A 23,752-nucleotide genomic window follows, 5' to 3' on the forward strand; every position below is an offset into this window, starting at 1 on the left:
GGAGCAGCCATGAAGTCCTTGTGCCTCGTCACCGTGGGGGTCCTGGCCATGACGCTGCTCATCGCCAGCATCTCCCTGCTGGTAGCGCACGTCTTCCAGACGGTGGTGGACCTGCAGGTGAAGCAGGTGAGAGCACGGCCCCATCCCCACGCCGATCCCTCCTGCCCGCTCTCTTCCCTCTCGGAATAACCCCAGGAGGGAGGTTGGGGGCGGCGGGCGGCGTTGTCGGGCTCCCTGCTTCCAGCCGTCGCGAGCGGGCGGGGGCAGGAGCATCTCTGGGCGGTCAATCTCCCGCGACCTGCACCCCCCGGCCAGGCTGGGGCTCAGCATCGAGATCAGGCTGCACGGGGCCTGGGCTGGGTAAAAATCGAATAAATGGCAGTAAGAATGAGCTCCCCCGGGGCAGCTTCACCGGCTGCGGGGCAGCAGCAGCAGTTAGGAGCCCTCTCCAGAGCAGCAGCACAGGAGGTGAGCAGGGGGTACGTCAAGCACCCCTCCTGTTTTGCCATCCTCCTCATAGATTCCTTGCAGCTTTCACAGAGCGGCGTGTGGTGCTGCTCCATTTACTGCTGCCCCTTGCAGCGCAGCCAGAGGTGCTGTGGGCCAAAACACGTGGGTTTGGCCCAGGCTGGGTGATGACAGAGCGGCATTTCACCCTGTTGCTAAAGGCTGCTTGTAGCACACTCCGGGGACAACCGTCCTAGCATCCTTACGAACGCGGAGCCCGTTGCTGTTCGTGGTCTCTCTCTCACACCGGCCCTTTGCGTTTATCCAGTGAGAAGGGTCAGTGGTGTTAGACTTAACAAGAGAAACTGGTCATTGGCTGTTTCCCTCAAAATGCCTGTGAAGCATGTATATGACGAAACCATTACCGACCAAGCCTGAGGAGTATCATCCTGTTAGTCTGGCAGAGAAACCAAGAGTGCTGACAAATGAAGGGATTTGACCAGTGCTGTCATCTAATTGGCGAGCAGTCTGCTGCTCCCCCGTGATGTCCCAACCAACATGCTCTCCTCTGGGTGTTGACAGGGAGCATTTCCTACCACAGAAGCTGCATTGTCTTAAATCGGTTTGGTGTAGCGAGTACAGTTTTAGGGTGGCAGTGAGCTTAAAGCAGGCTGTGACACTCTGAAGCCCTTAAACTTCAGAGGATAGCTGAAAAACAAGGCTGCGGCAGGGTAAGCTGTTGTGCAGCCACTGCTCTTCAGGAACTGCTCGTACAGCCACTCCTGCAGGGTTTGCTCTCGGGGCCGTGCCTCTGCCGTGCAGCAGCGTAGCATGGGTAATGGATAGTTTATCCTGATCTCATTTGATCGTCAGGCCGTACCTTTTCTCGGCAGTCTGAAAGCCAGGCATGAAGCCATGTGTATGCAAATGTGTATGCAAACCAAGGCAGAGCAGTACAGCTTTGCATAGGTGTGTGCAGTTCCATCTCCCAGATCTTAGGTCTCTTTGGAAAGGCGTGTCTCATCTGCTCCATCACAGCAGAAGTTCTAGTTTCGAGTCTATTTCACACCCTTTTCCAAAGAGCAGTGGGGTAAAAAAAAATGGATTGACAGGAGAGTGAAGGACTGTCAGGAATTAGGCGTGATCCTCCTTATGCGTATTATCTCTTAGCTACATGCTCCTTACCCGTAATGGTTGCTTATGTAAGAGTAAGTTGGTGTTCGCTCAGCAGGGCTTTCAGTAATGCAGGATAAAGTTTCCAGAGCTCAGGCTTGTCTTGCTTACCGCTCTTAGCTTACATCAGGATTGCACAGAATCAAGCATCCTGCTCCCTGCACTAGCCACCAACTCCCTCCTCGCCTTCTCCAGGAGCCATGTGCAAGCTGCAAAATACGCCTTTCGGGGCCAAAGGAGTGTGCTCCCAGTCTGCTGATTTGGCTGCTTTCCACATGTGCTTTACCCCACGTGAGCGTTTTCTCATTTGTGTCTGGTCTAGAAAGTTGCTGTCTCTTTTGTAACCATGTATGCAGCTTAGAAAATCTTGTGCAAGCAGACAAATCTCAGTTTGCCTTTGAAATGTGGCAAGACTCGAGCTTTTCCAGCCCTCTGATTGCTCTGCAGTCCAGGGCATTGGACATGGAAAGTCATCTCTGCGCTCTGGCCCTCAGCCTCCTCAACCCCTGCCACTGGAGGAGTTGCAGAAGGGGCAAGAGGTTGCCCTTATGACAGGTACTGTTTCTTCAAGGGCTTTCCAGCAGACCTGGGACAGAGCTCACTTGCAGTGAAGAGCTGTTCTTGCAGTCTCAACTACGGCTGAAATGAAAGACCACGTTTGGGAGCAGCTGAAGCCTGTGTCTCCAAATCCAGGACTTGTGAAACACTCAGGATGGGTTGGCTCTGTTGATTTGTGTGCTGCATCCTTTCCAGCCAAAGGCAGGGAAAGGGAAGCCTGTTCTTGGATACAGTGAGGGGGTGGGAAGTGTGAGGAATCCAGCCCGGTGTTAGACTTCACATCCCCTTGAAAACCAGCAGGCAGACGTGTAGTGACAAGGACACGGGAGCACCTTTCCCAGAAGGCATTCAAATCTTGTCAACGTATTCTCTGTCTCATTTGCCATTCTTACCGGTTTTCTATGAATTAGGCTGCCATGCCTGCGCAGATGGCCAGCTTGTCCAAGATCTGTTCATTGGCAAGGGCTAGAGCACCTGAAACTCCAGCGAATAATGGGGAAAAATCCTGTAATGACTAAGAGTAACTTGGCTGCCCACAGGAGAAAGGCCTTTCTAGCTGCTAGCAGTGTTTGCCTGATGTCTGTGTTGGTTATATGGTTATGTATCTTACTGCTCTAAGTGCGCAGTTTATGAATATAGGAACCCTTGATCTAAGCATCTAATTCCAAACTTGGGCAATCAGTCCTGTACCTCAAGTGTGTTCTTTATGCCACATACCTGAACTCATATTTTTAGAAAACGCTTAGTCTTCTAACCCCTTGAAATCTCACAGGACTTTTGTTGCCAGCCGCCTCTAGAAGGGAATTGTCTGGAGTGTTCAGGGATCAAAAGGGCAGGGAAGATGTTTTGTCCCTTCATTTACTTTATGTATTGATCATTTTTTGCTGTTGATGTTTAATGTGAAGTCCTAGAGCTCTCAGCACAGTTTAGTGCGGAGGCTTAGATGAAGGGTCGGTTGAGATGCTCCTTCTCAGCCGACCATTCCCAAGGTGCAGGGTTAGAGAGGCCTCCTCATGTTGGTCTGAAAGCTTACCCTATCGCTTGTCTTAAAAAGTTGCAGTTAAATTCTGTCATAGGTGAATGCATAAAAATATGTCTTGGAATTAGAACATTTTGCTGCTCCAGGGGGAAAAAAATTAATTTCCTCTGTAGGTTCTAAAAATGCTCAGGACCATTTCCCATCATCACTACCAGTCACAGCTTTGGCACACTTGAAGCAAGTGTGGACTCCACTTGGAAAGGAGAACCCCTTCTGTGCTTCTGGGTGAAGGCAGGACATCATCCTGTCGCCTGGTTTTAGGCTGTGGCCTTGCGGTAGGTACACCCTTCCATCTCTCTGAGACAAGATCTCGGAGTCTGGGGCCTCTCCAGGCGGCTGCCTGCAGGACTAGTGTCTAGCGAGCTTTCCAAGTACCATGTCTCTTGTTCTGCTCAGTCGTGTACCAGGAGGGAGGGTCTGATGCAGTACCGCAGCAGTAACTACCGCCAAGCTGGATGTTACATGTTTCGGATTACAGAGCAGCCCTGCGCTCTAGCATCTTGCAGCCTGCCCAGCCTGGTGGTGGACAGAAGCTCCGAGAAAGACCCAAGCGATCCCAGCCGTGCAGCATCAGATCCTGCTCTGGTGCGGGGGGAAGTCAGCAGAGCTAGGCTTGAATGCCGTTAGCTGAGGGACGTGGGCATATGTTCTGCTCAGCAACATGTGCTCGTACTTTTCTCTCAGGTCTAGGCTGTGTGCTGTCCTGTGACAGACTCAGATATCCCTGGTAACATGTGGAAATCAGAAGAAAAGAGCCTACCATATGGTATTACCTGGGAGTTTCATGGGAGTCTACCTGAATCCAGCTCAGAAGTTTGTGAATCTGGGTTTAGCGCTGGGGCTGTAGCTGTACGGAGCTATAAATAGACACGCCATTTCTGAGGGACATCCAAACGGTGCCATGCAGAGCCTGGAAATAGATCACCAGATGACTTTGTTTCACTACCCTTTTGCTCTGTAGCCCATCTCCCAGGGGATCACTTACGATTTCAGTGTCTCAGGAGCCTGTATTGAAACCAACCTGCCAGATAAAAGCTCCTTAGTTTCCTTCTTATTCATGCTCTTTGCACGTGTGTATAGAGAGGGAGGATGGTAGAAACCTGTTACATTTAGCGATGCTGGGGACTTGGGGGGCTTCTTGTTTTCAGTGCAGCTCAGGAGAGGGATACAGGGTACGTGGCCTCCTTGCACACTGTAAATGGGATCCCTCTGTCATCACGGATAGACTGGGGCTTAAAACTGGAACGAATGTGACCAGAGTGCACTTGGGTTTTTTAAACATTGCACATTTATTCTGAGTACTAATCTCTCATTTTAGTTGCCTCCTATGAGAGACATTTGAGCCATAGATGAGTGTCCTGAGTGTGCTTAGCAGTTGTTAGGGAAAAGTTCAAATCCCTAGACAGGAATGGTTAAGGCTGAGACAGGCAGCAGTCACTCTGTGTATCAGTGTCAAGCTTATACTCAGTGTGTGTCATGCACGTGAGAGGTGTGAGTGCTCTACAACCTAGAAAGGGAGAAAACATCAGTAGTTCACTACACCACCACCTCTGTAGTAACTGACTTTGTAATGTGGTCATTCGCATACGGAGAAAAGCCATCTCAGTCCTCTGTAGGTGTTTTAGGTACATTGCTGTCTCCATCCCAGCCCTTTATGATAGCATCATGGAAACGGTGTGCCTGATTTGGGGAGATTTTCTATTCCTGATCCTACAAACGAACTTCAGGAGGGTTCTGTCTGAGTAGAGGAATGAGCCTCCTGGGCACAGATTGCAAGAAAACAGGATCAAAAGCATTGGGCTGTCTAAGAAATCGTACATATGAGGCACTGGTAGTTCCAAAGCCCCTGAAGCATGTGTAAAATACATGATTTTTTGTTGTGTGCACAGAATATGTGGTTTGAAATTCTCAGAGGAAAGCAAGTCTGCAACTGCAGAGTGCTACCAGCTGGGTTGGCTTTCGTTGCCACTCAGCAGTACTGCTGCTATTCCAGGAGCCTGCCAATAAGATTTTTTTTGAAACAGCCTTCTCTTTATCTAATCATTCAAAATAAAAATCTACATGGAGACAAAACAGCTTCTTAAGTGGGAAGGCCAAGAATGAGTCCTGTGGCAACTGTGGCTGATAAAGTTAAGACCCCGTAAACAGTAACGATTGAGTGGCAGCTGTCCAGTCTGCCTGCCTTTTGAGCTTGCACTTACAATATTTGACTTGTTTTCTCGGAAGAATAAAAAGAGCGAGTGTTGATGAGACCCATTTAATTGCAAATTATTTCCTCCCTCACCTTCTTCCGCCTACCAGGTGATATGATTTTCAAAGATATCGTTTTCTTCATGCTAATTCCTGAAAATTGCTGTCTGCAAGCTAAATTTCTCTTTACTACCACAGTAGCAGTGCCAGTGTAATAATAATACGCAAGGCATTGGTTTCTGGTGGTGTTGGTGGTGATGCTTTTATGGTTGGGGTGAATTTTATCTAAAACGGAATGGTAATAAAATGAGGGATTCAGACCTATATTGTATGTTTCTACTAGAGATATATTTGTGACTCTTTTTATAACATATGCACTGGTAGGTAAAGGGATTACGTAAGTGCTCCTGTCTTAAAATGATTATTTATAGCTTTTCTCTTGTAGGTCCACATTTTTTTGGGTACAAAACAGAGTGACATTCTGTGGGTCTGGAGATGCATGTGCTTTCATTGCCATAGGAAAGTAATTCGAGGCAGAGGGCAAGAAATCTTTGCCCCAGTCAGAGACCTCAGAAAGGCAGGAATCCTGGTATGCCTACAGGAGAGCAGTGCCTGTCACTTGCAGGTTTTCCTCACAGGCCACTGAAAAACCAAATCTAATTGCTTTGGAGACCGAATCTCATAGCTGTACTGTAATCTGACATTCTTAGGCCAGGAAATCATAAATACAAGGAATCTAAGCTTCTTTTCTGGCCTTATTCCTCCTAAGAGGTCTCTCCTAGGACCTCTTGGCCTCCCACTGTTGAGTTCCATTTTCATATCTGTAACGTTGGCGTGTTTTGCGGTATGTTACGCCAGGTTAGGTTTGGGCTGACATGGGAAATGCAACAGGATTGCTGTGTGCTAGCTGCTAAGTCTTCATCCTGGAAAAGGTCAGTCAGACGCGTTTGTGGGAAGCAGCAGAAGAACAAACCCAACAAATGCATGCCCCTAGCCTGAGAGCCATCGCAGCATGTGCCTGATTTTGTTGATACTTAGTGAGCTGTTTCAAAGTAAAGAATATCCACAAATATTGATAGAATTGGGGTCACGAAATCTAGTGCTTGTGCTTGTTCCGAAGGCATAGAATTCCTCTTCTTCCTATAAATATCATACAGCGTCTTTAACAGCTAATCTGTCTTTCTTCTGTTTCAGGGAACAGTATTGAAAAATGGCACGGAAACCTTTGAGGCCTGGGAGGATCCTCCTCCACCAGTCTACATGCAGTTCTACTTTTTTAATGTGACCAATCCTTTAGAAGTCCTTCAAGGCGATACTCCTCTTGTAGAGGAAATAGGGCCATACACCTACCGGTAGGACCATTTCACTGTTTTCACATCTCACTAAACCCGTTGCATGTGAGGAAACCGAAAAGTGGGATCCGGGACGCATGGAATCCTGTTCTAGGAGAAAACCTAGCTGTTCGTGTGTGAGTAGAAGTCTGTTTGAGGGAGCGTGCTCATACACCACCCCAACAGTACAACTACACTGAGACTTGGAGAACCTGCAGGCAGTTTCAGAGTAAGCCCGTGACTCCTATCAGATGTTCCTTGTGTGCTGCTCAACACAGAGGAAGCTGGTTGCGTCCTGGCTTACTGTCTGGCAAGATTAAAAACAGTTGGGTGATGTTTGAGAGTCTGCGGAGAGGAGCGTTGCCTAGAAGTGTGATTCATGTGTTCACTCAGAAACTAGTTCCTGGTTGAAGTTGCACAATTCACAGCAGTAGCAATATGGCCAGAAAACCAGTTAGGTAGGGGGACTACAGGGATCTTCCTCAGCCAACACTGACTATAAAACCTACTTAATCTACCAGTTTTACAGACAGCTGGGCTTACTAAGGCCACGTGCAGTGTTGGAGCTTCTCCAGCCTCTTGAACTCACGTTCTGCTTGCTGTGGGTACACACCAAGTCTGCTGCATGTGGAGAGATTCTACAGTCACCTTACAAATGGGTTTTCCTTTAGACCTTCACTGTGCTCTGCTGCCTGCAGCAGTGTAAACCAGGAGCAGTCCTGTGGCAGGAAGCGTTATGGTCTTTGAAGTCATGGAGGATGAGAACTGCAGCAAAAAGGTTGATACCTCCTTGTCAGTCTCACTTCTGGTCACACACGCTTGGTTGGACTGAGCACCAGCTCGATGCCAGAAGGAGTTGTCTTTCACTAAGCTGCATAATGATCAGAATCTGAGTATTTGAAAAAAAAATACTGTAGAGTAAAAGGGAGAGCCTCTGCAGTAGCCGTGGTCTCTGTCTTGCCTTTCTGTTTCTTTCCTCCCGCACCTCAGCCTTGCTTCACCCTCTGCCATCAACCTTTTCCCCTCTCTCCTCTGTATTTCTGTACTGTGTCTGTTTGGCCTTGGCAAACTACACGTGGGACTTTGGCAAAACACCTTGTATTAGATAAATCAGTAGAGATGGAGAAAAGATTCATAAGCTTTCCGGTTCCCAGGCTTTTCTTCAGGTCTGCGTAGTATAATGCTGTTATTAGTCAGCAGTGCATCCTCTCTGTCAGGAGGATAAATAGGGCCAGCTCTGGGTGTAATAGAGCTACATGAAACCACATCAGCCCATGCCCTTCTGCACACTGGTACTCAGTCCCCTTCGCCAGCTCCTTTTTTCCCTTTCCTTAGCTCCGAGTGTCTGCTGAGTGCCACGCAGAGCCCAGTTTGCGAAGCTGCACCTTGTCCATGAAGGACTTCAGTGGGATGGACGGGGCTGGTGGTGTAGCTGGCCGGGTTGGCGAGTGCCCGAGGGAAGGCCCAGCCTGAGCTGCTGGTTTGTGGCTCGCTGGGAGAGCCTTTCCCTGCAACTGCGCCGCAGGCTGGCTCCCAGCCCAACACAGGCTCTCCCTGAATTGTGCGAGGGAGGGAGGGAGGGAGAGAGGCTGCGCGTTCCGGCGCTGCGTGTTCCGGTTGCTTCTGGCTTGTTTGGTTAGACTGAATTTGACATGTCTGAACAGGATTCGGTTGTGCCGTGCTGTGTCTGATAGAAGAAACAGGAGGCTTAGCAAGTGGGGTGCTCTTTTCCAGCAGATTCTTCAATCCTTGCCTAGCCGTCACGGTACCAGATTGTCAGCGGTGGGTGGGGGGAAGAGAGGAGGCGTGTGGGAGGAGAGGGAGAAGGGGAGGATGTTGCAGACATACTGCATGCTCAAACCAGAGAATAAACACCAAGTTTGTCTCACAGGCCCCAGGTAGCAAAGCATTAAAGGCTTGTTTAGGTTTAGCCTGTGGCAGAACACCTAAAATGCCTTAACATGTAGCACATGGCTCAGTGTTCTTATAAAACGGGGAGAAAGGCTGGGAGTGAACTGGCCCGGAAAAGCAGAGGGAAAAAATCTAATGAGTGACAGGAAGGAGGTGGCATGGCTAAATAGAATTTCTTCCTGCCCATTCTTCCGCAGTTCATAGTTTTGAACAACATACATTGTCCGCCCGGTTAGCGCAGAGGTAGATTCTGTAACAAAAATGTAGTGGTACTTCTGCTTTTAAACCCTGGGAGTTGAATTTGCAGCACATAAAATATTGAATTATAAAGTGCAAGCTGCTTATCTGCCTGAGCCTGCTGAGTCCCAGAGAACATCTGAGTATTGTCTGGTCTTGCACACATGTACAACTTCTTGTCTTTAGCACCTGAGATCCTCCTACTCATATCCCTAATCAGGGGGTATTATTTTCCTCTCCAGCCCTTGTGGAGATGGAGTGGCTTCTCAGGTGAATTCTGGCCTATCACTTCACAAATGCTCGTTCCCATCCCCTCAGTTCAAGCCCTCACAGAAAATAGATTGCTGCACAAGCGACTCTCGCCAAATCAGACTGGAAGCATTGCTAGAACCCAATGTTCCTAGGTGGCAGGGATGCTGAAGAGTGGTAGATACGCGGTTCATGTAAGGAAGATGGGAAATGGCTGGTTTCTAACAAGAATAGTTTCATGGGCCTTTCCGGTTTGCTTTAAATTTGAAAGACTGAACCAGAGTATAATACAGCCTGTCATCAAGTTGCACTGATGGATGTAGTGCAGCCAGGGTAGGATCTAGGATCTGAAAGGGATGAGAAACATCACAGCACAGGGTCTCACAGGATAATTCACCTTCACGTCACGGGACTTAAAATTCGTATAGGAAGCAAAGCAGTGTAAATGTCAACAGACTCCTGAGTGGATGTAGACTTGGGAAACACAGTGCATTTCACCTCCTGTCTAAGTCAAAAGGATCATGCCATGATCAGGCAACCTGCCATTTCCCCTTTCGGCTTTGCTGAAGACACATGTAAAGCTCATTTTGGGCCTGAGCCAGTCAGGTCTGCAGACCTGTATGTTTCTTGTTGGTACAGTGCTAGGGGGAATGGGCTGAATTATAATTGTGACGTGTTTCAGGGTAATTAAGTCTGACTTCCTCATCAGGCCAGCAGCAGCATTTGATGGTTCTTGCCAATTGCACTTGTTTGTCAGCAGTCCTGTGTTTTATGCTTGCCTGAGTGCTTAGACAGTAACAGCAGCAACCTTCCAAGCCATGAGCAGTTCATGGCAAAAACGGAGTCGAATTTCTGTTGTGTCCAGGATTCCTGCCCAAGAATTAAAGGAGAAGAGGTAGAATGAGGCTTGTTCTATGGTGACATCACGTGTAAGCCCAGAAGCCCTGGTGCAAAGTACTTCGAAGCCAGCAGAAAGATTCTGTAGGTTCTCAAGTTCATGAGACTTGGATGAAGCCTACATCTTGTTCTGCCTGGGGTGGAGTTTTGCCTGCAACAAAGAGGCAGAAGTTTCGTTTTCAAATTGTACTTCAAGGGCAGTCCCATAGATAGTGCCTCTAAATCCTTCGGTACTGTCTCAAATACTTCTCCTGGAGATTTTTAAATATGAGGCAAAAATGTAAGAGCAGTTTAACTTGGGTGGTGGCATTTTTGGAAGCACCCTGCAAGGTCTGATTTAGCTCGCAATGAGACAAAGGGGAGTTCTGTTGCTGAAAGCAGCAGTAGCAAAAATCAATCTACCCCTAATTAACTGAAAATCCCACCCTTTTTGTGCTTAAAGCAGTAGAATAGTCATAAGTTGATTGCAATTAATATTATGTGAACTTGATTAAAGAACAAACTCTCTTGCTTTTCAGAGAATACAGGCCAAGAGTGCACGTTCAGTTTTTGGACAACGGTACCAAAGTATCTGCTCTGAATCCAAAGACTTATGTATTTGAACCCCAGAAGTCAGTTGGAGACCCTGAAGTGGACCTGATAAGAACAGTTAATATTCCTGCAGTGGTGAGTTCTCTTTCATTTCTGCTTGGAACTCATCCCGGCACATTCTATAACTAGCAGCTTGTTGCTTCATACTATCTCTCCCTTTGTGGTAGATAAAGGTGATGGAAGAACGAGAGAAGCAGCTTATATCCAGGGCAGATACTGCACTCAGTTTTGGTTTGGACTGCTGTGGGTTTTGTTATGTTCCTCCCTCGCCATACGCCTCTGTAGTGTTAGTGCCTCACCCTTGGCTGAGAGCTGACACACATTGCGGAGAGGAGCAGAAATCAGGCTTGTTGGGTTTTCACGAGTAAGTGAAACTAGGGAGTTAGGAGGAACTCTAACTTTGGAATGAGAAAGTTGGGAATGCTTGGGGTTGTTTTGTCAGAATTGCACAAAATGCCTCCAAGTCTGCATCTCAAACTGAATAAAAACCCCTGTGGCAGGGGAGTTTGAGGTAGAGCTGAACGAAGAGGTGCTCTCAGAATACAAGTGAGGTTACAGTGCGCACCCCAGACTGCATCAGGTGAAACTGCTCTGCAAAGGAGGTCGCATTTCGGTGATCAGAGGCAGACCATTATTTCTGGTCTCCTACAGCGACCGTGTGAGAACAAACTGATCTAGAGCTCTCGTACCTTGCAGAGGAAATCAGACAGTACTAACACTCTCGCTGGTTGTGTACCTAAGCCTTTGTTCTCTGTACTAGTTTAATTGATGTCAATTACAGGGCACATTAATTTCTGCTTTTCCCCCAGCATTTCCAGAAGCGCCTTCTCTGATGTTATGAACAAATACATAAATGCACTGTGTGTAGTAGTAGATAGGGCTGAGCCTACTAAAAGTTGCAAACAGTACAGTCACTGTATTTAGAATTCCTCCCAGGCATTTGAGTGGTGGTATTATCTCGTGTTCAGATTTTGACTGTGATGTATTGTAGCAGGCAGTACTAGAGCTACAGGTTGGTTCACCCAAGGAACATTCCTTTGACATGTTGTAAAATCACTTGTCAGCTAGAAAGGAGATAAATGTTGCTAGTGTTTGCATTTTGGAGAAATGGCTGTCTTTTTAAAATGTAAACCATAACTTCCTAAGGGGGAAATTCAAAGCACATCTCCAGCTGTAATATACTTAGGAAATTCAGGCTGTTTAGAAGGTAGTTTTGTACATTTCACTTAAAATCCATTCTTAAGACTATGGCAGTGCATGTCAGGGATCTGAGCAGGTTGTGTGCCAGTACCAGGCCGAATGGGAATCTGCAGGAGCACATCCCTGTGGGAGAAAAGCTGAAGAACCTGTTAGCCAGCACCTTACTTGCTGCAAGTGGAAATAATGAAGCTGAAAACCCAGTTGAAACGTGCAGTACTGAAATGTGTCTGTGTTTGTACGCAACTGGTATTATTTATACTCCAGTAAATCTGACAGTTGCTCCCTTATTCCAATCCCCTGGCAGACTGCAATGGAGTGGACCAGGTCAAACGCTCTTCAGTTTGCCACAGAGGTGCTGCTGCTCCTGTACCAAGAATCCCTCTTCACGGTTCGCACCGTTCACGAATTACTGTGGGGCTACAAAGACCGGCTTCTGTCAACCATTCACTTTTTGCATCCTGAGATTGATCCAGTATTTGGTTTCTTTAATAAGGTAACTGATATGCAGGCTCCCTGATGTTCTAAATGAGGAATGATGGCATTGCTCCAGAGCTTGGACTGTCATCACCAGGCAGTTGAGAAGGATGCGCCCGAGCTGAGGCCAGGAGGTAGGCTGCAGGGGTAGCAAAAGGACGTGCCCTCTGCAGTTTGGCTGTATCTAGGCTGGTAGCACAGCTGCGAATGTTTTATCTGACTTCCCTTTATCAGGTTTGGATAAGCTTTCCAAGGGCAAACCACTATTGCCTGCGCTCGCTTCAATAACATGGGCTTTGTGGGGCTGGTTGGACAAACTGCTAGAAAAATTTCCTGACTGATTTCCTTAGAAGTTGACTGAAATTGCTTGTTCTGGAGCCATTACTGGCTTCCACAGTGTTTCTGGTTGCATATCGTTTTGGGCCATGGGGACTCCTTGTTTCTCAGAAATCATCTGCAGTGTTGGGTTATTTTCTGTGGATTTATTTCTTTACTATTTCAGCCCTCAGCTGTTTTTACTATGGCAAATTCAAAGGAAAAAAAGGCTAATCTAATGTTCTATTTCAGTCACTCAGGAGGTGTAATAATCACTTCCACCTCATTTGTCTTCAGGGTGGAGTCTAATGAATTGCACTTAGCTCAGGGGGAGTCCATCACTCCCAGGGTGGATTTGAGGTGATGACAGCTTGTATTCCTGCCGCCCCATGCGAGTTACCAGCCAGGTGTTACTACAGAATGAGTGGCGTGGTTAAAAACTCGTGTATCTCTTCGCAGATGAATGGAACCGATGATGGAGAGTATGTTTTCCTAAGTGGGGAGACGAACTACCTAAACTTCTCAAGGATTGTGGAGTGGAAAGGAAAAGAGTAAGTGTTTCAATGTGGTGTGGCCTCTGTCAAAGTCTGCCCCTTTTCACATTTTGGATGAACATAAGCATTGTTTCCTGAGAAAAGGGTCCTTTTAATGTGGGAGTGGCGGTAGCTCTCAGCAGCTGTAGCTCCAGACTAGCCCCCGGTATTGTGGTGTGCGTCATGTTGCTGTGAAAGGAAGACAGTCATAGCCCTTAGCAGACTGCCGTGAATACCTCTGAACCCCTGACTGCCCCTTGGCAGAGGTGACCCTTTCTCCACTCCCTCCTTTAGGACACCCATCCCAGGCACCTGTGGGGACAGCATTCCTACGTGGCCAGTGTTCCCAGACACCACGCTTCCTTACTGCCCTCTACCCAGGGCCAAGGCTGGGACAACTTGTGCCTGGGTATCTAACACCTCTTCAGTGGGTAGCATGGGTTACAGAGAAGCCAAAGATGAACTACCTAAAGCATGTCTCACTCATGAAACAAAGCATCTGCCAGCAATTACATACAGGGGAGGAGCTCTTCCAGACCTATTCTTGCTTGCCTGGTGCCAGTTTAACAGATTATAGATGCACCCATTTTAATCCCCCTTTTTGTTGGCGGAGCTGAGGACTTAGCACTGGCCAGGTCTGATTCTTGGTTACTTACACCATGAGCTGGCATCACCTGACCACCGCTCAGAGATCTATAACCCTTACTCTATTTGCATCGTTTTCTTCAGGTCGTTAAGCTGGTGGACAACAGCGACATGTAACATGATCAACGGAACAGATGGGACATCCTTTCACCCGCTAATCAGCAAAGATGAGAACATTTATATCTTTTCTTCTGATTTCTGCAGGTAAGGAGAAGATGATGTGGCTCAGAATTCAAAACAGAGCATTTACATCCATTCTTCTTCGGGTTTGATATTAGGCTGGTGTTTTTCCTCCATGATTTTATTTAACGATATGAGTGTTCTGCATTTGTTCGTGGTACAAAGGGTGAGAGGAGAAAAACCCCTATCTGCATCCAATTAAGGATGTGCTGTTTTAAAATAAAGTGAAAATTGGGAAGATGAGTGGAAAGACAGACTGGACTACCTTGAAAGGCTAGTAATGAGGGGATAGGACGGATTTATATGAACCTTGCTCAAAGCTCCTATCCCCCAAAATCTTCCTCTGTGCCCTGCTTTTATAGAGAACCCAACTTGCCCTCTTCAGAGATTCTTGACGACATAACGCTGTTTGACATGCAGTAAGATGCAGAAAATGTTGGTGTTTTCTTCCTTATGTTTCACCTTGGCTCCTCCCTTGCCCTTTTCCTTTCCGTGAAGAACAAAACCCATCTGAAATTCTCTGTTTAAGTCAATACAGATGTGTGTTGCGCTAAATCCAGGACTTGCCAAATTGTTCTGTCTTCCACCACTAAGTTCCTTTCCTTGTCATGCTCAGTAGCACGTACCAGCACTGTGTCACACAACACACAGTAGCAATATGGGTACCAGAGTGAGCCCCTGAAATGCTGACGGCAGGTATCGGTGTCCCTGGACACTGGCACAGGATCTGTTTTGTGCAGCAGCAGAATGACAAGAGGTGTATTTGCTGATCAAAAGCCTATTAAATTTAATACAGAAGATCATTGGAGCGGGCTTAAACCAAGCCTGTAGCTTAGTGCAAACTTAAGCAGGTACAGGCATCAGCAAAGAGACACCTGCAGCACGTGTCAGGGTGTGCTCAAGACTAACGTACCTGGGCCTGGCTTTTCTCCCTTGCAGATCTCTTTACCTGGTGTACGACAGCTCAGGAACTGTTGCAGGCATCCCAACCTACCGCTTTGTGCCCTCTGCTATGGTGTTTGCCAACACCACGGTTAACCCGGACAATGCTGGATTCTGCGTGCCGGCAGGAAACTGCCCTGGCACCGGTGTCCTCAACGTCAGCATCTGCAAGCAAGGTATGTCACCAGGCGGCGGAAGCAGACTTTGGGGGGGCGTCAGTGGGAAACATACTTTTCCTTTCTCTCTGAAATATACGAGGACAGTTTGGTGAGGCTTGTAGGGATATGACTGTGCTCAGTGAAACTGGTCACTGACAAGTGATCGGATGGTTGTAAAATTGTAGTAGGCATCTGAGGAGATGTTCCTGTGAGATGCTGTCTGCTACAGCAAGGATTTAATCAAGGAGTGAGAAGGAAGTACCAGAATCCATACTGAACAGTGTGGGAATTTACCCTCTGCTCTTATCCAGGTAGCTGTCACATCTTAGTCGAATGGAAACAGTGCAAAAGACTAGCCTGAAGGCTCGAGGCGTGAAGCTGTGCTGATGATGACAAGGGAAAGTTTGGCTTGTTCAGAAGACAGGGAGTCAGTGTTGATCCTGTAGCTCCAGAATGGATTTTTCCTTTCACTTTAAATGGTGCAGTGGGAAGGCATTTGAGGTCCTCCAAGACTTCCTCAAATCCTGCTCTGACTTTTCTAGGTGGTGACTTCCTATGTTTTCTCATTCCAGGTGCTCCAATATTTCTATCAGCTCCACATTTTTACCAAGCAGATCAAAAGTTTATAGAGGACATAGAGGGCATGCACCCAAAAAAGGAATATCATGAGACGTTTCTGGACATCAATCCTGTAAGTGCGGCCTTTTTTAAAGGGTTATGTAGATGAATCCCAGGTCACATGGCTTTAGGTCACCATCTTGGGTGGTGTGTATCCACACAGAATCACAGAATGAATCACCAAATGGTTTGGGTTGGTGGGGACCTTAAAGAGCATCTAGTTCCAAACCCCCTGCCATGGGCAGGGACACCTTCCACTAGACCAGGTTGCTCCAAGCCTCATCCAGCCTGGCCTTGAAGACAGCCAGGGATGGGGCATCCACAGCTGCTCTGGGCAGAGAATAGTCCATTGACCTCAGGGAAGCTGTACTAGTTTATGTGGAACTGCTCTATTTGTATTTGCTTGTATAGAGCAAACTTTGCTGGATAGCAAGAACTAGAATACTTTTCCCACTGTGTCTGTGCAGTCAGAGATGCCATCAGACTGGTAATGATGAGATGAAGGGGTTAAAATATTTCTTAGAAGCAGATGAGGCTACTTTTCCTGCCTTTCCAACCATTTGGGTATTATGTTGACTTTCCCAAGTTGAAGAAGTTAGGTCTGTGGACCCAGAGAGCAAATCTAAGATTCAGTGGATGGTGGATGCAATTTAAATAGCATGGAGTCACAAGAGGAGAGATAAAGAAGTGCGGTGATTATGTCTTTCCTGGAAGTGTAGAGTTGTTGGTATTCTCACCATGAAATGTCAGACATTACGGGAGTTTGCAGCTGCTGAGCCATGGTTTTACACTTGTGGTTGAACCTCGGTAGGCAACTGAGCACCACACAGCCACTCCCTCCCTCCCTCCCAAGCAGGATGGGGGAGATAATCAGAAGAGTAAAAGTGAGAAAACTCGGATTGAGATAAAGACACGTTAAGTTAAAAAAAAAAAAAAGAAAAAGAAACAAGACAAAGACAAACAAGCGATGGGAAAAATCCCAGTTGGTCACCACCATCCAAGCACTGGCCAGCCAGTCCCTGAGCAACAGTAGCCCTGGCAAACTTTCCCTCAGTTTTTCCTTGTGGAGCATACAGTATGGATATCCCTTTAGTCAGTTTGAGTCAGCTGTCCCGGCTATCCCCCTACACACTGGCAGGGCAGTGTGAGAAACAGAAAAGGCCTTAAGGCTGTGTGAGCACAACAACCGAAACGTGTGTTATCAACTCTGTTTTCATCACAGTTCCAAAAAATAGCCCAACATCAGTTACTGTGAAGAAAATTAATTCTTTCCCAGCTGAAACCCGTACAACACTGATCTCCACATCCACACACACGAATGTAGGTCAAAGGAAAGGGCCAAATCGTGACCTGCATGGTTACAGAAACAGAGTACACTGACTCATCAAGCTGCTATGTGTAGCTAAATCCATAGGAAATTGCTGGTTCCTTTCCTAAGGTCTAGTGCGGATGCTGCTTGGTATCTGGTTTGGTGCCAGGTTCTTCCTGTTACCCTGCTCCTACTTACCCACATTTTTTGCACTGCCATAAAATGAGCTCTGCGCCGTGCGCCTCCCGCCCACTCTGCAGCCTCAGTGTTGCTGATTGAACGAGCAGCGTGTTCCTGCGCATCCCATTGCAACTCTTCCTGCAGCAGCGGCATTACTGTGAGAGGGGTTTCGCACCCGTTGCCTCTGTGGCCATGCGCTCCCACTGACGGTGGTCACTGTCTGATTTCACCCCTTAGAAGAACAGGGTTTGTTCTGCGGTTGAGATTGCAGACTCTCTGCAACAGTGCTCGGACAGCAGAACAAAAAGTCCACACCAGTGTAACTCTGAGGTTGTATTCTCCTGGCTCCCATTGTTTCACTTTTACTCTTTTGGGAGGTTTTTTGACACTGATTTCTTTTATCCCCCAGCTGACAGGGCTTGTTCTGCAAGCAGCCAAGCGGATGCAAATCAACGTTCACGTTAGAAAATTGCCTGAATTTTTGTAAGTGTTGTATGCTGCCGGGTGGATATCTCAAATCTGATTTGATACTGAAAAGGGATTTGTCTGCAGTGTTCAGGTGGAATATTGGTTGGCAAGAGCAAGTAATGGAGAGAGAGAAATCCAGTCAGATCTCAATTACAAGTGTCAGTATCCTCTCTTCTTACAGCTCAATTAGTCCTTGAAGTTCCATCTGCAGAGTAAAGAGAGTATTCAAGGAAAGCAAGATGTTATGGACAGGTTCCACTTGTGCTTGTGGTGGTATCAGTCACATCACACTGGTTTGTTTGCTCAGAGAGAGGGTCTCCCTCAGTGGAGTGCAGTGAGAACGCGGGAGTGGCTGCGCACTGCGGCGAGGACATGCCATCCTACTCTTCACGGCTTGTAGGAGTCAAAAATATCATCATTTCTCAGCGGTGGTCACGTGAAAAGCAAATGAGAAGGCGTGATCCCAGACAGGGCTGCCAGTGTGTTGCCCCAATAAGCATGAAAAGTAGACCAGACAAAGTGGTATGTCTCACAAGGGCAGGCGAGTCCAATCCAAAATTCAGGAGGGAGGGCTGATTTGATCACCTGGAGAGAAGTACCTTCTCCGTGACTGCACTGACAGGATAAAGAGACATCTTTGTACTGCAGCTTTGGCAGTCACTACAACGCTGCAGATAGGAAGTGTACAATCCCAAGTAACGTATGAGTAAAATGACCCGTTTCTTCTTTGTTGCAAGTGGATTCTTCCTGGTTTTCCGAGTGTTCCAGTTTGAGAGGCATGTCCCCAAACTGCAGCTCAGTTGTGCAGAAATACCGTTCCTTTTGTCTTCAGGTGTTGATTACTTGTCACCAACGCTGTGACGTAGCTGTTCTTCCTACTCAGCTTCTGAGCTCACATTTATTGGCACAGCTTTGTCGTAATTAGGACTAAACCAGAAGTATTTTGTCTGCCCAATTCTCCTAGGAGAGTTAGTGACGATTCTTTACAATAGCACCATCCTGTTTTCTAGTGCCCAGGAGCTGTTACACACAACTTCCACGTAAGCTGTTATTCCGTCTGTGCCAAACGTTGGGGGGGTTTTGCTTCTGTGCACGTGTTGCTTGGACAATAGTTTCTGTGTTTTACAAACATGAGTAACCTTCAACATCAGCCTAGCTTAGCATACTGACTGGCACAAATCTGTCATTCAGTTGTTATTAATCAGCCTCATAAGAGAGGCTTTTTCCCTCCCCACCAAGTCCCCAAATATGCCACTGCTCCCAAAACAGAATTCATTATCCATCTTGAAGGTTGAGATTGTTCTGCTGCACTAGGGAGGTGAAAATCTACAATAAAAAGGAACACACCAGAGATTTTTTTTTAGGGGCAGTTTTCTCGTGCACTGTTTCAGTTGTTATTAATCAGCCTCATAAGAGAGGCTTTTTCCCTCCCCACCAAGTCCCCAAATATGCCACTGCTCCCAAAACAGAATTCATTATCCATCTTGAAGGTTGAGATTGTTCTGCTGCACTAGGGAGGTGAAAATCTACAATAAAAAGGAACACACCAGAGATTTTTTTTTAGGGGCAGTTTTCTCGTGCACTGTTCTATTATAATCTGTCTTCAGAACCCTCGAGTTGAAAAGTTGCAAACCCGTAATTTTTTATTGTTTTTTTTTTACACAGTGAGACAGGCAACATCCGAACGCTGATTTTCCCAGTGATGTACATAAACGAGGTAAAGATTTTTGTTATTTCTTTGCAGCATTCTGGTGCCTGTATGCTTGCAAAAGTACCATCTTGGAGGTAACCAGAAATGAAAACACTGGTTTTCTTGTTTTATACAGTGATAGGTAGGAAGCTGATGCTGTTTCTTAACTAACATCCTCCTGCTGTGTGTTGACCGTCGTATTAAGTTCAGCCGTACAAAACACTCTGAGTCAGACAGTCTCTTTAATTTCCAATGTACTGGCCATGAGGAAGAGGGGGAGGTGGGAGTTCACAAGTTCACATCGTTTTTTGAGTCACCTTTTGTGACTATTCTTGCGCTGTAGTTGGATCACTGCATTAACTGGGTTCAGGGAAGACTCTAGGAGACCAGTTTTGATGACTTACACCACTATTCCATTCCAGGCCTGTATTATTCCATTCCTAAACTGAGAATTAGAAATCACTACTTTCTTCTGAAATGCAAACTAGATGATCCCTCTGGCCACAGGGTGAGGAATTCTTGGAGGGAAGGTATTTCAAGGAGCAATGAAGCAGAGGTGGAGAGTTGTGGGAGTGTTGTTTTTCTGCCTTTCACAAAAGTAAAGTGGTCTAGGTATTTCAAGAAGCAGTGAAGCAGAGGTGGAGAGTTATGGGAGTGTTGTTTTCCTGCCTTTCACAAAAATAAAGTGGTCTAATATAAAGCAAGAACAGAAATAAATGGGGTTTTTTTCCTCTTTATCTCTCTCTGCTCCAGAGTGTTCTGATTGATGAAGCATCTGCTGGCAAGCTCAAGCACGTCCTGCTGGAAGCCAGTGTTGTAACTGGAATCCCCTTCGTGATCATGGCACTAGGAATTGGTTTTGGGATTGTTTTTATTGTGCTCGTGTGCAGGTCCCGGGGTGTAAGTGAAGAGGTAAGAAGCACTTGAATTTGACCTTGATTACTGTACTTCCACCTGTATTTGATTTTCTTTTGATTGGTTTTACCTATTCAGTGTTACTTTCTGCACACAAACATTTTTATATGTTGTTTTTGTTTAAAATGACCTTTCCAGGGGAGTGAAGTTTTAATAGACTCAGAATAAATGCACCAAAGCAAAGGAATGGAGCTAATATAAGAAACATGGTAAGGCAGGTTGTATCTTCTGCGCCTAATTCCCTTGCCAACAGTAGTTAAAAAGGTAGCTAAAAATCAGCCTGTCTAGAGGACCCTGTAGGACAAGATGCAAAAAGTCAAGTATATTTGATGGACAGATTTCGTCAGCAACGATCTGAGTGTTCTCAGTAGAAACTGTTGTGCCGATCGATTATTTTTCAGAATCATAATGCAAATTTATGACCAAAACCCAGAAGAATTTTACAAACAACAGCATGCAGGAAGTTTTATCCAGACGGTACTAGTTTGTACCTCTATTTATGAGAAGTTCGGTCACAAAAATGACATGCTGGCATTAAGGTTGCTAGTCACGTCGAAAGCTGATGCCAAAATTTCACCCTGATAGGCAGGGCAGTTTGGTTCAGATAAGACAAATTTTGGATCCTTTGGTTAGAGAAATAGGCCGGGTACTCTAGTAGGCTGTTTTCTCCTTATAGTTGCTGTGGTCTTAGTGTGGTCTTGCTTGTGTGATGTTTCCTAAATACTGCCTTACAAACGTGTGAGAAAGCGCCCTCACGCCTGCCTCCAGCGCACCCAGCCACACCGCACGCGGGTTTTGTCTTAGTGTTGCACCGGGTCAGTGGGTCCCACTGCCATCGCTTCTCCAGTGGGACTAGGGCTGCGGTGGTAGTGGCAGTACTTTGGCGGTGAGGTCTGCAGCCTCCTTTCCTCCAGCAGTGGCTTTGAGCAGCTGATCTTCAGCTCTCTTGGCTTCATTCTCCATTTTCTCTCTGGGTACCCAGGAAGCGTTGCAGGAGCAGATGCTGTCAGGACTGTACTACAGGTTCCTTTACAAGAGAGCCTGGTACTTTTTCCTTTGAGCTTTTGAGTCTGCCTGTGGTTTTGGCAGGCTCAGCTAGAAAGTCAAAACTGTCCCATTGCCGGAGGCCTCTGTCCCAGGCATTACTGCCCCACCCTACACGTATAGCTTCCTACTAGCTCTCTTTGATGTTCCTGAACACTGCACAGGGATTGAAGTGACTAAGGGACACCCAAGTTCCATGTTTTCTCTATGCTGCTTTTGTTGCTTTCCCTGCAAACAAAGATAGTTCAGCTAGTTATAGCTCTCCTTGTGATCCCCCTCACACCAGGGTGGTTCTGGCCTGCCATCATCTGTAAGGGGCTGCAGTGAGCTCAAGGTCCCTGCGCAAGCTGCCATCCACCCTCTGGCGCTTTTTTTAGTGCAGTGCTAGTTCTCTTGCAGAAAACTGTACTTAGAAGTAGAAGCCAAGAGCTTTTTCCTTTCTGGTTTGGAGTCTCAGTGATCCAGCTTCCCCACCGCGGAAGCTTCTAACGTGCCACATTTAACTGTGCTGTGTTGCGATCTTCTTCTTTCAGAGTACTGAAGATGAAAGATCCCCACTCATCAGGACATCTTAGTAGATTTCCTTTAACACGTGAGCTTGGAGAATAAACTGTTAGAGCTGACCTAATACAAACTACCACTACCCAGCGTTGTCCACTGTGGAGAAACGATCGTGTCAAGAGTAACTTTTTGTGGTATAGAGATGGAGGAGAATCTGCACTGTCAGCAAGGGAGGAGACGTTTCTTAGCAGCTAAGTTACAACTTTAAAACTACATTTGGAAACTGCTTGAGATCCTGCTTTTTTCAACCCCACACTCTCTTTGTACCTGCACTGACAGCCATAGACGATCATAACCACCCTGTCAGCGATGAGAACATGGCCTGATTCATTACAGGGATGACACGGGTAACATTTGAAAATGGCCTTAGGAGCATGGGCTGCCAAGTACCCTTCTAGAAACAGCAGGCTCCCGTGCTGCCGAGGAACAACGGACGATTTTGCTGTAGGCCTAGCATTGTCTTTTCTGTAAAGTGTTGCGCGCTACGTATTACCAGTATGCACTGACTGTTTACTATTAATGCATTTGGTCCTTTCACAAAACTGATTTGTACAACTAATCCAAAACACTGAGTGAAACTTTGTTAAGCATCTGTAGTTAGCAGGTAAAAAGAAGCCAATAACTGGAAGTGCTTTTCCACACAGGCCTCTCAAGTGCTCTAACCCTGCACAGGATTCTATTGCATGTTAGCGATGCATTTATCCTTAAAGGTTTTGGGGTTTTTTCTTCAACTTAAAAACCAAAACACAACACAACATTGTTCTTGATGATGGAGGGTACAAAAATGGTGTTCTGTTTTCTCTAGTATTTGTGTCACAGTTATCAGCTGTGTGGTTTACTGTGAACACAGACTTGGCAGTTACTGCTGAGGATAAAAGCACACCCCCGTATTAAGGTTATGTATAGGGCCTTGAGAAGTCTCAACACTTTTTTACTTGTCAAGTGGAAACTTGTTTTAAAAATCACAAAAGTATTTTTTTCCCAATTAAAGGATATTCTCATTGAGAAGTATTTCCATTAGATCTAGATAGTGAAACATATTTTTTAAATGCATTACTGTCTTTAAATAGAGGTACTTTTGCTTTGGTTTGGGGATTTTTTCCTAGCTGGTGATTTGTTCAAACGTTTTGTTCATCTGGAGCCAGTTCCAAGCAGGAAGTTTCATGGTGACTGCAATTGTTTGTTACCTGCATTAGCTAACAGCACCTGGCACAGCCCAGGGTCCTCACAGTATTGCAGCTGCAGCTTTGCCTCTTCCATGCATTCCAGCAGAAGGCCAGAGCTGGTATCCTAAACCTCAACCGAGGAGCAGGACTCTGGTTGGACATTCACTTGCCTTTTGCCTTGAGAACTGCAAGCATCTGCTCAGAGAATGAGAAACTCATCAGAGCCTTCTACAGCCCATTGTCTCAAAGGAGTTGTTCTGGAGCAGCCTCTCTATGCAACACTATGGGATGAAACGTCACCTCTTCTCCGTGCAAAATGTTGCTTTCTGGGTGGCTGGGATGAACATAGTTCCCAACATGTTCTCACTGCACTTTCTTTGCCCTGCTTTTCCCTAAGTGCTCTGCTCCTCTTGCCACGTTCTGGATGCTGGATGTGTTGGAGTGCAGCCACCTCAGCGGTTTTGTGCTATCCATGTGCTTCCCTGGCCAGCTGCTGGCAAGAACCTGTCACGTAGGCAAAGTCTAGCAGACTTTGGTTCCTAGCTGCCTGCCGTGGGGAAAGCCTACCCCCACACTACCGGTGTCAGGAAGGGGACAAGGGGAAGCTGCAGACTCCAGTGCAAGGCAGAGCCCCAGTAAGAACGGGGGATCAGCTGGGGACCCTGCAGGTGCTGCGAGCCCCGAGGCTGCGCGGGTGCTGTGCTGAGCGCGGTGCAGCCCGGCGGGGCTCA

At 46.7% G+C, this 23,752-nt stretch overlaps 1 protein-coding gene across 1 annotated transcript; it reads left to right on the plus strand.

Annotated features, from left to right (window-relative positions):
- Nucleotides 1–8: 8 nt before the first annotated feature.
- Nucleotides 9–22,170, plus strand: SCARB2 (scavenger receptor class B, member 2). Its single transcript, XM_010161030.1, has 12 exons — nt 9–126; nt 6,602–6,759; nt 10,551–10,698; nt 12,128–12,316; nt 13,072–13,163; nt 13,875–13,994; nt 14,910–15,088; nt 15,643–15,761; nt 17,587–17,660; nt 19,311–19,362; nt 20,089–20,247; nt 21,828–22,170. Exons 1-12 carry the CDS (start codon nt 10–12, stop codon nt 21,867–21,869), a joined length of 1,449 nt encoding a protein of 482 aa, XP_010159332.1. The 5' UTR covers nt 9; the 3' UTR covers nt 21,870–22,170.
- Nucleotides 22,171–23,752: the final 1,582 nt, after the last annotated feature.

Source organism: Eurypyga helias, unplaced genomic scaffold (genome assembly GCF_000690775.1).
Source record: "Eurypyga helias isolate BGI_N326 unplaced genomic scaffold, ASM69077v1 scaffold5211, whole genome shotgun sequence".
Lineage (NCBI taxonomy): Eukaryota > Metazoa > Chordata > Aves > Eurypygiformes > Eurypygidae > Eurypyga > Eurypyga helias.